A 16,292-nucleotide genomic window follows, 5' to 3' on the forward strand; every position below is an offset into this window, starting at 1 on the left:
TGACACAAACTGCTCTTTTTCAAGGACAGCTGTGCCAGAGCTTGTGACTGACCCAAGGTCACATCAGCAGGAGTGGGGAATCAAACCCGGTTCTCCCAGATTAGAGTCCGCACACTTAACCAATACACCAAATTGAAGAAGTCTGTCCTAAATCTCTTGCCCATTAACTTCATTGGTTACCCCCAAGTTCTAGATTTAGGGGAGAGAAAGCTCTATCTGCTTTTCCCACCTCATGCATAATTTTATAAACTTATATCCCTTTAGTTATCTTTTATTTAAACGGAAAAGCCCAGATTTTGTAGCCTTTCTTTGCAGAAAAGATATTCTGTCCTGATGACAGAAGATCCAATAATGGTGCATCTGCCTTTTAAATAACAGCTGCATGGAGGAGGAGCTCCCAATTTCGATAAAAATCATGGCATGAAGAAATTAACCCCCTTTCTCTCTCACTGACTCACATATATACGCACACACATACCATTTATGCAGTCTCAGTCACCCTCTTGCAACTGTTAATTGCCCTGTAGGGGAAACATACAGATACCACACATAGGCTGCGGTCACACATATTAAATAATCCACTTTCAATGCACTTTCAAACTGGATTTTTACTGTGTGAATTAGCAAAATCCAATTTGAAAGTGCATTGAAAGTGGATTATTTAGTGTGTGTGACCACAGCAAATAACCCCAGAGGGCAAACTGAGGCTGCAAAAATGTTCCAGGAGAAAGTACTCAAAGGACTCTTCCTCCAAAACCAATCAGCTCTGACCAAAATGACTCACCCCAGTTTGCTAATTAAAGTTTAACATTTGGCCTCAGTCGTCATCTTTTGAATTAGGAGTTTATGTGAAAATTTTGAAATTTGACCGTCATTTGGGAATTAAATAAAAGAAAACAGAATGAAAATATTAGAGTCAGATATGAAGGCAAGTTGTGCTATAGTCATGAAAATTCTGGCTTCAAATTTTATTTAATAACGTAAACTGGGTTTTAAGACTGTGTGCTTTATTGACTGTCCCTTTCCTACATTATTGTAACTGTGACGTTCCTATTATACTTCCATGCAGTTACATGAGGGCAATACTTGGGTATGGCAAGTAGCAACCTATTGGCTAGCCAAATAAGAGGCACATATAAATTTCTAATTTCTTTCTAATAATTTCTAAGAACATTTTATTAATTATTGTTTATTCCCCCATCTTTTCAACATGCACTCAAGGCAGTTTACCACAAATGGCATAAAATAAAATTACAACCACCAAACTAAAATTCAGCAACATCAAGTCAGACTAAAATTTTGCTAAAGACTCACTGGAACTAGAATTGTTTCAGTAAGTCTATATTTTCTACTAGAAATTCTTGCTGAATTTCCTTATTTGTTGCACTGAACTTCATTATGACCTTATGATAGTGTTAGAGAAATGACAGAGGATATAGGAGGAATTGTTGGCAAAATTTTCATTCTCTATTATTTCAGAACTATTTATATTATATTTGTATTGGCTACCTTATTGCTCTTCATAGAATCATAGAGGGAGGGGGAGTGAGAAAATTTCCATCCTAGTGACCCTTAATATATTTCTTAACTATTTCATTAAAACCAAATCCTTATTTTGGAAATTTCTCTTTTGCCTTTTGTTGAGGAACAGTTTTTTCCCTTTTGACAGGCATAAACAGGTGGCCAGGAAACTCTTTAACCTGAGGGCAAAAAAATGATACAAGACTAAATCAGCTGCATTTCAAGAAAGATGTATTTTTTTAAAAAATCAAAATCTCTCATCTTGCAGGCAGCAAGGGATTTTAAACAATACTGCAGTTTTAAGCATGGATAAACTAACAACAAAGGATAAACTAACAACTATCCAGATGAGGGTACTAAAAATTACTGATGCTGCTGAGAAACCACAAATTACACAGATCACACACAGAATTTTGACACCAGTATACCTGCAATATTGTGTTATCATCCTCTTAAATCAGCAACAAAAGTTTCTTTTGGGGTTTTTTGCCAAATATATTCATATGTTATAACATCAGCTATGGCATATGAAATAAAATATTTTGCATTTAAAACAATATAAAAGGATGTGCAAAAATTGGAGCACCGATATTTTTATTGTTAGTAATTTTAATACTATGTTGTATTATGTTTTTATACTGTTTTATTGTTATAATTTGGCATTTATGCCCTGTTAGCCACCCTGAGCCTTCGGGGAGGGCGGGATATAAATCTAAAGAATAAAGAAATAAAGAAATAAACATGATATTTATGGTGAGATGGACTAAAATGAGAGGTTAAGCCACACTGTGTAATAGTCATTACAAGCAGAACATTCCTCTGCGCTTATTGTCAATTATAAGATTGCTTCAATGATTTTGACCAATAACCTCTTCCCCTGGAAAGAAAATTAATGGAAATAAATTAATTATAGGATTTTAATAATATCAGATAGGGAAGAATGTTAGCTTGGACATTATATATAAAGCACTGGGAAGACTGTTAGCTTGGATATTATATATATAGCACTGAGAAAACAATCTTCCCTATCTGATATTACTAAATCCTGTCATTAATTTCTATTACAGATATCTTGCTTTGCTCAAGTAAAAAATAAAGGTAAAGGTTCCCTTGCTCAAAAGCCAGTCAAATCTGACTCTAGGGTTGCGGTGCTCATCTCCGTTTCAAAGCCGAAGAGCCAGCGCTGTCCAAAGACATTTCCATGGTTCATGGAATGCTATTACCTTCCCACCGAAGTGATACCTATTTATCTACTTGCAATTTCTTGCTTTTGAACTGCTAGGTTGGCAGGAGCTAGAACTAGAGACGGGAGCTCACTCCGTCATGTGGCGCACTCGGATCTCGAACTGCTGAACTACCGACCTTCCACAGCCTGCAGTTCAGCGTCTTAACCACTTGAGCCACCGCAGCTCCTGTTGCTCAAGTAGCCTGAACTAATAACTTGAGCTATAATCCATAGCCATTAAAATAAACAGCAGCTTTGCCACTATCTCAGCCATAAGTATATTTACCAGTGCCTTGAAAGAACTATGTAGTGTTTTCAATTTTAATCAATAAAAAACATGTATGTTACATATATGCTAGTTACTAAATGCACCATGCAGTCCTAAGCAAAGTTACAACCTCTGTCCATTGAAGTCAATGGTTTAGAAGGCTATACTTCTGTTTAGGACTGCACTGACAGACTATATTTTGCAAGCACGGGTACATCTTTATCCTTCACCACAAATCCCTTCCTCTAAGCTGAAGCCGATTCAAGTATGGGAAGAGGCAGTTCCCATACTCATATATTCTGTACCATATTTGGCTTGGCTAGAATGAATACCACTACTATGAGGATGGTTGTATGTTATGTATTTCAATAGCAGATGTTAAAATGTCCCATTTACAGGCCTTGCTACCAATCTTGGTGCCTTGGACTACATATATGCCAAATTCCCACTATTTGTTGTAGAAATACCTTGACAATTTTGATTACCCTACCAATCCTTAAGTGAGGCTCAAACTGCTTTATGCATATATAATGATTTAACATACACATCAACATGTAGCTTAATGGACATTCTACTCAATTGTGACTCCTGGTTCTTATTTCCAAAAATTAAAACTGCAAAAAATTCTCCTTCACATTTTAGCACGTTATAGTGGTTAGAGTGTCAGACTAGGATTTGGGAGACCCATGTTCGAATTCCTACTCTGCCAAGGCGGCTTTCTGAGTGATCTTGAGCTAGTCACACATTCTCAGCATAACCTACCTCACAGGGCTGTGGTAATAAAATGGAGGAGACAAAAACAATGTAAGCTGCTTTGGGTCCCCACTGGTGAGAAAGGCAAGCTATAAATTAAGTTAAATAGTTAAAAATAACTGACATTATCTTCTATCCAAAATAGCCTGTTTCCTCTGTCCTGTCCTCCAACTATTGTAGTTTGTGCTCTTGTCTCAACTTTAAATCTTCTAATTCTTTTTTTCTCATGTACAATATTTTTCAGCATCATTATCCAAAGATACTTTTATAGCAATAGGAGTCTGCATTTGCTCAGTGCAATAGTGCATTGTGTAACTTAGCAAATGACTGACACAGGAATTAGCAAGAGTCCAGGAGTACCTTAAAGACTAACAAAATATGTGGCAGGGTATGAGCTTTCATGAGTCATCACAAAAGCTCATGCCCTGCCACATATTTTGTTAGTCTTTAAGGTGCTACTGGACTCTTGCTGTTTTCTGCTGCTACAGACAGACTAACACGGCTAACCATCTTGATCTGACACAGGAATTGTGTAACTTAGAAATGACTGACACAGTGGAGTTGCTTTTATGAAGATGAAGATGCATTCACCTGCTGGAGTTGTGCTTTTGAGATGCGAATGACAGGGGGGAACTTGTTTCCACTGGGAATAACAGGAAGTTGCCTACGGGCAGCTGACCAGGAAGAAGAAGAGTGGCTCTCTGCTGACTGACTCCTTGGAAAGCCAACCTCTTTCTTAGGTTCCAGGTAGGTGGTGAGATGGGATATAGGGCTCAAGGTACGGAGAATGGGACTTGAAATTCTTGGGGTGGAGAAATGCAGCATGTGAGGTGAGTAGAGCTGTGAGAACAACAACATGGCAAGGAAAAGAAAATGATGCAAATATTATATTAAGAACACTTAAGACTGGTTACTGCATGTAGTTTTATAGGTCACTTCCACTGATATTCTAAAGAATAACCACTGGCAATGTTAAATATTTGTGGTGGAAAAAACAGATAATTATGTCATTATCCCTTCTTGAAGTAAAGCTTGCCTTCCACATTTCATTTGATCCCTCTGAAAGTGCAAATTCAGAATGTTTACAGAATGAAACTCTTTGCAGTAGCACGAGACAAGATGATTGTTATATTGACCCTTGTTTAACTAGCATAGTAACAGAATGGTGTAATTTACTGGTATGCTCCAGGATTGTTAAAATACTCCTCAAAAAATGGACTGGGAATTTCAAAATCATGGCATGAAATAAAGAGGTTACAATGAATTACACAATATGGGGATTAGGAATTCTATTTGTGCACATATTAAACCTGCACTAAAAACATTATCTTAGACATAAACATTACTGCAATCTCTATATAAATTCTAGCCCAACAATTTTATGCTTCATTTTGTTCCACATAAAGTTGTTGTTTGGGGTGTTTATTAATAAACTCCCCGTTGCTCAGGGTTAGTCTCTCCATACTAAATGCTCTGTTGAAACAGACTCAGACTAGCTGGACCACTGGACTCAAACTTTGTTCTCAGACTAGCAGTGCAATCCTAAATAAAATCACACCCTTCTAAATCCATTATAGTCGATGGATTTGGAAGGGTACAACTCTGCTTAAAATAGCACTGTAAACCTGACAAAGTGTGCAATATCCTAATGTCATCTAGTATATTTTGAACATGGTAATTTTGAATCAAAGTATTACCATCTTGTGAAACTTGTGGAATTTTAATGTGTGGGAGTTAATTTTAATTCTTCTTCTTGCTTGATGTGGTGGTTGAGAATTTTGCTGAGATTTGTGCTAGTCTATGACCATATTAATAAAGACTTGTGGAATTTCATATTTTCAAGATGGCATCCATCAAAACAAAAATATATACATAATTTAGCTTCTACAAAATCTAGGGAAAATAATTTCTGTCTAAGTGTAGATTTTGGCCTACAAGAAATTAATTTCTGAAACTTCCCAACATATGGAATCACTTATTAAGCAAGAATGAAATATAGTTATTACGGAGTATAACTTAACATCATGCTTCAATGACGTACAAATATAATTTACTATTGATATGCTGAAAAGAACACAGTTGTTGGCAAACATACACATTAGTGGCATTAGGCAAATCAAAACAAGTAATAAGAGACAAAATTATGAAACAATAGCTTTCCATTTCTCACAGAAGCAGCAGTTAACACGTTGCAGAAATCTGTACAAACCTTACACTACATATCTAGCCTTCTTCACTGTCCTCATCACTAAAAGCAGAATTGTTCCATTTATTTTTGCACTTGTTTGTACTGGAACATCTGGAACAACCCATATCACAGTGGCATCTTCTAATCAAACACAGCAGCAGTGTTCAGCAGCAGTGTTCCAAGTCAGTCTTCAAAGCCTCACTGAGTGCTGCTTCAGTCAGTGATAGTGCCAAAATAAGGGGCAAGATATTGATAACCCTTTTTCCCACTCAAAGCATGTAGGCTCCATATCTTGATTCATTGCTGCTATTCAAACACAAGACTCGGTGTGCTCCCTTTTAATATTTTCCTCAATGGCACATGAACTTAGAGGCAAAGATTTCAGTTCTAATGCTGCATATACTTTTTGGCTTCCAGTTACAGTTAGCCAAACATCATACTGTATCTTAGATATGCTAGACAACCTCCTACTATGTGTGCAGAAGACACATATGCCCCTCCATTTTGCAGCTCCCTCCAGGGTCACAAGATCCACACAGAGAAATAGTCTTGAGTGTTGGAGGGCTGGGGGAAGAAGGGACAAGGAGATGAAACTGTCCTCTCCTGTTAGTGGAGCTACTCATGCAGAACAGAAAGGAGCACCAGCCCCCAAGTAGCACAGATATTCCTCACTAGAGTCTTGAGACCAATCCCTCTACATGTCAGAAAGAGCAGCTGCATCACAGGAGAATTATGCCTTCTGTACCTGGAATAGTAAAATACTACCCCACTGCTCTTTATTTCCATAGCATACAGATACAGATACAAATTGATCAATGATATTTAACATACTGGCATTAATCTCCCCAATGCTGGAAAGCTTCAGAACTTTATTTTTATTACTGATACCTCAGTGGCAATAACTGCTCTTGTTGCACAGTGCCTGTCTTCAAGAATGTGAATACTCAGGTCCTTTTCCTTTTGGCAGGGTTTACTGGATGCCATCTTGAATATATCAGTTTCTCCAACAGTGTCTAGATGGCATCACTCAGAATCAGTCAGCATAATCAAAATATTAAAATTACATGAGACCATTATACACCACACTTTGAGGGTTAGAGCCAAAAACACAGCTTCCAGACATGTGCTCCAAACAGATCAAGCCAACCCCTTAAAGGTAGGATAAACTCCCTCCCCCATGAAGAACAAACTACCCATGCCACTTTTGTCATGGGCTACATTCGATTCTTAACAGCTAACCATGATTTGTTGTTATGGAAGTGAGCCTTGGAAGTATTTGGTTCTGTCACATCATCCCCCCCCCCCCCCCCCCAATGGTTTCTGAATGCAAAAATGTTTGTTTTTGTATCTGAATCACAACCTACGTTTCTTTTTCTCTCTTGCCTACAAACCAAGATAGGTTTATAGACAAGAGAACAAACCATAATTTGTGGTTCAGACTTAACATGTAGCTTATTGGGAATCCCCACATCTTCAGTTGTTGAGCCATACACAAGGAGAGAGAAGGGAAGGAGTAAAGAGGACATGTGGAAGCCTGAGGACTTCCAAAGCTAGTTCTCACATCTTGTCAGTGGGTCTGACTATTGCCTCTCTTAGAAATTACACTAGAATCTATGTTAACCATGGATACATTCAGTTTGGCTGGGAGAAAAACTCACATAGGTCCTAGGGGTGGCAACAACCACAGGTTGTTGGCAGGCAGAGAGGGCAGCCTCCTCAGAATAGACTAAGAACTGGGACCAAGCGAAGGAGGGGTGAAACAGTGGACTGATGGAGGTAGAAACTGGCACAAGGTTGAAAATGAAAGAACTGAGAAGTGGAGGAAGCATAAGAGCTGACACATATCTTCATATATAATGATGAGCATAACTGCAATGTATCTACCAATAGTAGTTTGGCTAAGAGAATAAAACTGGCATTGAAGTTAATTTTATCTAGTTAAATATGCCATTTTCAAGGTGGCCCTCAAAGCTGAACAAGCTGCCCACTCTTGGGGTAGAGAACAAAAATGTTTTCATTATGGATATTGAAAAAGCACCTTTACTGTTTCACATTTCTTAAACCATACCACCATCCTTGTAATTTATTACTGTACATATATCTTAACAAGTTTTTAGTGCTCATTACTTCATTATCAGAGTGTATTTTAATTACATCTACCTTGGAGAACTGTGGGCTTATTAGAAACACATAATAAATCCTTGGAAACTTGTTGCAAAGCTTTGTTAATTACTATCCTCTTAAGAATTAAATTAATCAGACAAAGTAATATAACTCTCAACTTTCCTTAGAGATTAGATATTTCCTTTTCAATCAGTGATTTCTCATATGGCTTGAATATAACAGAGACAAGCAACAGCCATCAGCAATTCACTTACAGGAGTAAGAGCCCCTTCTGCTTGGGCCTCCATTAGACTTGTGGGTGTGACAGCAAGAAGCTGGCCAACAGTTCCAACTGGGAGTTCTAGTTGATTTGTAAATTGCTCAGAAGCTGCAATACCACAACATTCAACTGCTAGATCCAGTGCTGCCCCTTCAACTGCATTCTTGCCATGAGCGCTAAACTTATCCTCTTGTGGGGACTCCTCAAGGACTTGAAGCACTTCAGGTTCATCATCGGAGGGGCTCCCAGTTGTTTTATGCCCTAAAACTCCATTAGTCCTGAAATCTTGCAAGTCCCGTTCTTTGTCCACTATCACCCATTCCTTAGAGTCAACCTCCTGCTGACAGGAACTTAAATTGATAGCCACATATCCATTGCTAACACCACCATCTCCATGTTCTGGAGAATACCCAGAAGCAGGCTTGGAACCTTCAGGAAGGTATTCTTCATCATAGTGCCAAACATGTTCATTGCAGGAGGTAACTGCAGGCAAAGGGGTTTTCTGAGAAGCAGCAGCAGATTCTTTCCTAGCATTCAACTCTCTTTTCTTCTTCTCCATGCTAGGTGGAAAAAAATATGTGACATAGCAAATTAGAATCACCTGAACATCATAACTCTTTCCATTGAAGTCTGCAACTACTTTCCAACTGTTGCAAAGAATAGGCATGAATACTGGTGAAATCTGTGCCTAAGAACAGATCAAATTAAGTCTGATGTGATATCTTGAACTGAAAGAAATTCAGCATAAATGAAACTGTTACATACCAAATTTCCAGAAATTTATCTGCGTCTGGCTTTGACTCCAAGGTCAGATGTTTTTCCAGTTCAAAACTGTGGATTGATCGTAACTTCCGAACCAAGGGGACATCCCTGTCTTGTTGTGTGGTCTCAGAACGAACTCGAATTGGAGAACCTAGGCTTGGTGCATTGAGCATGCCATTAATTAGCCCATGACTATTCTCCTCTTCTGTAGCAGCCTATAACAAAACAATACACATTAACTATAACCTTTAGGTTATAGCTGGCCAAATATAATATCTGTCAAAATATTTATGAGGAAGATACTTCAGTTCTCACATTTGACCATTTTGTAATGTAATGTGGACTCAGACACCATATGCAGTTAGACACCAAGTCAGATGACTGACTTCAGTTTAGACTGATCTTCCACCAAAGCTGGTCTTAGCTTTACAAAACAACTATCAGTTTTCACTTGTGACTAATATGAAATCTTCGTGATTTTAAAGTTACTTCTTTTATCTTAAACTGAAATTCAGATCTAAAGGATTTGATGGATATATATGCTGCATACTACTATCCAAACAAGAAAAAAATGCATGTGCCCAAATTTAACATCAATGATCAATAAATTTAATTAAACATATAAAGTAGAACAAATTTTCCAAAAACAGGTAGAAGTAGAACAATTTTTCAAAAACAGGTAGAAATTCACTGGTGAAGTTTGAAACAAGTAGAAATTCACAGGTGGAGTTTTGCCACACAACTTATGTGAATTCAAGAAAGTCCTTAATCTGAAAGGATGTAGTATTGTTCTGCCAGCTGACTCGACGGAGGGAACGTAAATGGTGAAATACTTCAGAAATTTGAAGGGAGGTTCCATGAAATAGTAGATTCTGCATTGGGAATCACTGCATTTGAATATGCTTTATGGATGTCTATATCCAGCATGATTCTTGAAAGAAAGAAAAATTACTGAAACGGATTTAGAACTGGGGGTCCGTCAAGTCAGCTGGCAGAACACTACTACATTCTTTCAGATTAAGGACTTTCTTGAATTCACACAAATTGTGTGGCAAAACTCCACCGGTGAATTTCTACTTGTTTTTGAAAAATTGTTCTACTTCTACCTGTTTTTGGAAAATTTGTTCTACTATATGTTTAATTAAATTTATTGATCATTGATGTCAAATTTGGGCACATGCATTTTCCCCTTGTTGTGCCATTGCAGCTCTTGCAGCTCTTCCACACATATTGTGCAGCTCCCGGCCAAGAAGCTGGGGAAGCGAAGGGGAGGCATGCCTTCCTGATCAGTCTTCCCTTCCCGAGCCAGTGTTCCCCTCCCTTGGTAGGCTTGAGGTAGGGGGAAACAGAAAGAAAGCAGTTTTAACTTGAAATGTGTTCTCAAAGCACCCCCCTCCCACTGGCCAGCTTGGAGAAGGCATTTGTCTCTTTAAATCCCTTCGCCAAGCCAGCTGGCATGGGGGGACTGGAGAACACATTTAAAGTTAAAGTTGCATTCTTTCCATCTCTCCCTTCCTCCTTCCCCATTTATTTGCTTTCTTTCCACCTCTCTCTCTCTTTTCCACTTCCTTCCTCTCTCCCCAACTGCTTTCTTTCCACCTTTCTTTCTCCCTCCCTTCCTTTCTCTCTCTCTCTCTCTCCCTTCCTTCCTCCTCCTCCCTCTCCCCATCTATTTGCTTTCTTTGTTTCTCTTTCTCTCTTTCTCCTTTCTTTCCACGTCTTTCATTCTTTCCACCTTTCTCTTTTTCTCTTTCTCCCTCCCCTACCTACCCATCTATTTGCTTTCTTTCTCTCTCTCCCCCTTCCTTCCTCCCTCCCCCATTTATTTGCTTTCTTTACACCTTTCTCTTTTTCTCTTTCTCCCTTCCTTCCTTTATCGGTCTTCCTTCCTTCCCCCCATTTATTTGCTTTCCTTGTTTCTCTCTCTCTTTCCACCTTTTTCATTCTTTCTTTTCATCTCTCTTTTTTTCTCTCTCTTAGACAAATAAATATCATTGGACAAATAAATACCATTATCAATATCTGTTTTACCCCTTTTGTTTTTATTTTTGGCAGTCTCATTTAATGTTAATAAAAAGCCAATTTGTATATTTTCCAATAAAAATGTGTAATATCCGTTCATGCCTTGTGGCTCTCAAGCATCTGACATTTATTCTATGTGGCTCTTCATTAAGCAAGTTTGGCTACCCCTGCCCTAGTTTTTCAGGAGCCATTAACTGGCCAGTACTGGGAAGTATAGTGCACTGTTTTGATCCAGCAAGAAAGACAAAACAGGTTGCTTACCTGTAACTGATGATCTTCGAGTGGTCATCTGTGCAGTCACACCTATGAAATGATGCGCCTGCGCTGATCCGAATCGGTGGTATGCAAAGCTCACAAAGGGATTTTCGCGCCTCCCTCCCAGGCATGCGCGGGAACCCCACTGCGCATGCCCAAGGAGGTGGGGCGCGGACATCCCGCCAGTTCCTTCTGACCGCTGTCATGTCAATAACCAGAGAAGAAATAATGAAGTGACAGCAGTGGGGAAGGATGGGCGGGTGGTGTGACTGCACAGATGACCACTCGAAGATCATCAGTTACAGGTAAGCAACCTGTTTATCTTCTTCATGGTCTCTGTGCATCACACCTATGGGAGATGGAAAAGCAGTGGCTCACCTGGAGGTGGGAGCTGTCACAAATTCAATGCTCTGCCGACGAAAGAACTAAATGACCCAGGTCCACTCTGTAGCGTTCACGAACATCAACAGCGTAGTGTTTGATAAAAGTGTTCAGAGTAGACCATGTCGCAGTCCCGCAGATGGCCGACAGGGAAGCACCCTTCAAGAAGGCTGTAGATGTAGCCATGGATCTTGTAGAGTTGCAAGGGCAACGGGCATTTAGCCAACTGGTAGCACAGCTGAATAGTTTCCACAATCCATTTGGAGAGACGTTGTGCTGAGATCTTTCGTCCTGCCAAGTGATTTGAGTAGAAGACATATAAGTTATTGTCCCTCCTACTCGTACGTGTCCTATTCAAGTAAAAAAAGTAGCGCCCTCCTCACATCAAGGGTGTGGAGGAGACGTTGTTGGTCATCTTCCGAGTTAGGGAAGAAGTCAGACAATAAGATCTCTGAGGAGAGGTGGAACTCGGGGACCACTTTAGGCAGGAAAGTGATGTCAGGCATCTATCTCACTCCATCCTGCAAGAAGACAAGGAAAGGTGGGTCATGACGAAGGGCCACTAGTTTGCCCACCCTCCTGGCCAAGGTAATGGCAATGAGAAATGCAGTTTTCCATGCTGCAAGTTTGAGATCACAAGTTGCCATAGGATCAAAGGGCTTCTCCCTTAGATGCTGCAGTACCAGCAGCAAGTCCCACAAAGGTACTGGCGTACAGATCGGTGGATATAAGTGGAGGAGAACCTTGAGGAACCTCTTTGAGATTGGGTGAGAAAAAACTGAGAAACCGTAGATACCGGAATGGTAGGCAGAAATCACTGACAAATACACTCTGATTGAGGAGTGTGAGAGGCCCTTGTCTGCCAGAGAAAGAAGAAATTCCAGGATCCGGTCAAGTTTGACAGAAATTGGAGGCACATCCAAGGGCTGCAAAAAGGCCAAGAACCGAGACCACTTCCAACTGTAGGAACGTCTCGTAGAGTCCTTTCTGGCATTCAGTAAGACATTCTCAACCCTGTCTGAAAATGTCAAATGTCCACAAGATAGGCTGTCAGGTTGAGTTTGTGGACCTCATAGAACAGGAGCGCTCCTCCCTCTGACAGGAGCAGATCTGGCACCTGAGGAAAAGGATGACGATCCCTGGTCAATGTGAGTAGGTTGGCGACCCAAGATTGTCTCGGCCACCAGGGGGCAATAAGGATGCACCTCGTGTGTACCGCCATGAGTTTTGGGATTGTCCGTAACAATGAAGGCAGAGGAGGGAACATGTAGAGAAATTTGTTGTTCCACAGGTAAAGGAGCCTGTCTCCCAAGGCCTTGGGATTCTGAGCCCCTCTGCAACAGAACAGGGCACACTTGGAACTGTCCCAGGTGACAAAGACATCTACGTGAGGTGTACCCCACTTCTAGAACACAGGACTGAGGTAGGTCCAGTTCAGCTCCCAGTCGTGGCGGTGAGAGAGACCCCTGCTGAGCAAGTCCACATGGACGTTGGCACTGCCAGCAATGTGGGGGGCGATGGGATAAATGTGCAGGGGAATGCACCAGGCCCAAAGTCCCAGTGCCAGACGGCAGAGACTGCAGGAGACTGTTCCGCCCTGCCTGTTGATGTAGCTGAGGGCTGTTGTATTGTCTGTTAGGACAGACAGACATTTTCCCACTAACAGAGGTTGGAAAGATTGGAGGGCCAGCTTGATAGCGAGAAGTTCCAGATAATTTATATGGTTTCTCGAGGTCGAAGCATCCCACTTGTGGCCTATGGAGTGGCCGTTGACGTGGGCTCCCCATCCCCAAAGTGAGGCATTGGTTGTGAGAGTGAGGCCAGGAGTGGAGGAACAAAACGGGACACCTTGTGTCATATTATTTGCCAGAGTCCACCAGAGAAGGGAGTCCCGTGCTTCCCTTGACGGAGAGAGACGAGCCACTTGAGACATTCTTAGGGGCTTGAAGTGCTAAACGAACCAGAGCTGGAGTGGACGCATGTGTATCCTTGCAAATCGCAGGACTACAGTTGTGGCTGCCATGAATCCCAACAGGCATTGAATTTGTAAAGCCGATGAAGTTTCCTGGAGCCGGACTTGGTCCGCGAGGGCGGCTAGAGTGAAAGTTCTGTCCTTGGGGAGGAAGGCCTTGCCTTCAGTGGAGTCCAGTATCACCCCAATGAGCTGCACTCTCTGACAAGGAATCAGATGCGACTTCTTGTGGTTGACCCGGAGGCTGAGGTTCCAAAGGACGTTTAGGGCCTGAGATACCTGGCGTGAGAGGAGGTCCTTGGAAGATGCGACCAGAAGCCAGTCATCCAGATACGGGAATACCGTCAAGCCACAGAGGCGAAGGTGTGCCACCACCACCACCACCATAGTCTTGGTGAAGACACGAGGTGCCGTGCTGAGGCCAAACAGTAGACTTCTGTATTGGTAGTGGCTTCCTCCTATCGCGAATTGGAGGTATTTTCGATGGGGAGGGTGGATAGTTAGATGGAACTAGGCATCTTCGAGGTCGAGAGTGGCCATCCAGCAGTTCCTGGACAGGAGAGGTAAAATTACCAGTAGAGATGTCATTTTGAATTTCCGGTATTGTATATAAGCGTTGAGGCCGTGGAGTTCTAAAATCGGCCTCTGCCCGCCATCTTGTTTGGGCACCGTAAAGTAACAGGAATAAAAACCCTGGCCCTGGTGGTCTAGAGGCACAGGTTCTATGGCACCCTTTGATAAAAGCATGGCTACTTCCCTTAGGAGACATGACGACGGCGGAGTAATGACGACTACTGGAAGAGGTGGAAACTCTAGGAACTCTATAGAATAGCCAACCGTGAGGATGGAAAGGACCCATTGGTCCGATGTGATGGCATCCCAGGCATGAAGAAATAGGAAGAGGCGGGTAGGGACGGAAAAGGTTGGGAGATGGCAGTCAAAGGCCCTGTTTGCTGGCCATCGGTAGCTTCGGTCTGGCTTGTTGGCCAGAGTCGTATCTTTGTCTGGACTGATATTGTTGTCTGTTTGCAGATGAAGATTGACGTGGTCTATATTCTTCCTCCAGAGATGATTTTGTGAACTGATGCTTGGAATCATTCCTTGACCATGAACGAGGACGAAAGGGTTTAGACGAAGGGGTGACACCTAGTGACTGTGATGACTTTATACTTTTGTCCATTTCTTGCAAGGCCAAATCCGTGGAGGCATTAAAAAGGCCTTGACCATCAAAAGGAAGGTCCTCTATATACGACCTAGTATCTGCAGGAAGTGAGGTGTTTCTCAGCCAAGAATGTCTTCTAAGGGCTATTGCTGAAGACATTGTCTTAGAACATGAGTCCAAAGTATGCTTGGACGAGTTGATTATTTGCTTGGATAATAACAATTCTTCTTTTTGAAGCTTTCTCACCTCCTCAGGGAGCAACAACACAAATTCTGCAAAGCGTTCCCAGAGGGCATATTCATAGCACCCCATACAGGCTAAATAGTTAAGATGTTTTAATGCCAAGGAATAAATGTTTTAATGCGGAATAAAAGCGTCTGCCCATGGAATCCAACTTTTTACTCTCCTTATCTGTAGGAGTGGCATGAGTAAGCTTGGCCTTCGAGGAGGATGACACTATCATTGAATTGGGCTTGGGACGAACCTGGCGGAATTCTGTGTCCGACTCTTGGATCTTGTACATATGGTCAAGACGACGAGACGACACCAGTATCGAAGATGGCTTGTTCCATGTAGCTTTAGCCGCCTCTAAAAGGACAGATGACATCGGTAGGGTGATCAATGTGGAGGTATCCAATTGTACCACATCCAAATCCATGTCCAACATAGATGGTTGATGTTGCACAATCGATAGCCCAAGCGAAAGAGCCATCCGCTTTATAAGATCCCCATACGAGGAGAGGTCCACAGAAGGGGAGATGGGCAGGTTATCAGCTACCTCTTGATTTGGTGAATCCCCCGCAGGGAATTTTGGCCACTCTGAAGCTTCAGTGTAAGAATCCGAGTTTGAAGATTCCGACGATGATCCCAGCATCGGAAGCGAGGGCACGGTGTTGACTTGTACCTGAGTGCTCAATATCGGCGCCGTCTGTGTTCGGACCTCAGGCTGAATAGGCGATAGAGGATGCTCCTCAGGCGGCTTGGAAACAGTCGCCGATGGTTTGGATCTTCGTTGGGGAGAGCGGGAGCGACATGACCTACAGTCCCAATCAGATTGTGGACATGGCATCATCCATGGCATTGGCGTCAACATTGGGTGCGACGAGAACCAAAGCGGCATATGTTGCCTATGGTCCCAATGAGGCGGAAAAGGAGGCTCCAGGTACGTCGGAGAATCTCGACTTTCTCCTGGGCAAATAAGAAAATCTCGGTCTAGATGAGAATCTTCAGACCGATATCGACTCTCCACACCGAGGGGAGCTGGATCGACGTTCTCCACGCCTGGGGGAGCTCGAAGGATGATCCATACGTCCACGGGACCAAATAGACATTCTCCCCACCTTGGGGATCTGGCAGGATGGGGGAAACATCCCTAGAACGACCTCCTGACCACGATACAA

The 16,292-nt window shown here is 41.9% G+C and overlaps 1 protein-coding gene across 1 annotated transcript in view; it reads right to left on the bottom strand.

Moving 5' to 3' along the window:
• The window catches only part of TTBK2 (tau tubulin kinase 2), a 104,645-nt gene that overhangs the window by 8,955 nt on the left and 79,398 nt on the right, over positions 1-16,292 (bottom strand). Inside the window, exons 13-14 of the mRNA XM_015420061.1 lie at positions 9,104-9,315; positions 8,334-8,898 (exon numbers count right to left, since the gene is read on the bottom strand). Coding sequence (XP_015275547.1) covers positions 8,334-8,898; positions 9,104-9,315 — 777 coding nt within the window. The remainder of the gene's footprint in view (positions 1-8,333; positions 8,899-9,103; positions 9,316-16,292) is intronic.

The sequence above is a fragment of the Gekko japonicus genome, unplaced genomic scaffold (assembly GCF_001447785.1).
Source record: "Gekko japonicus isolate JY-2015 unplaced genomic scaffold, Gekko_japonicus_V1.1 scaffold27, whole genome shotgun sequence".
Lineage (NCBI taxonomy): Eukaryota > Metazoa > Chordata > Lepidosauria > Squamata > Gekkonidae > Gekko > Gekko japonicus.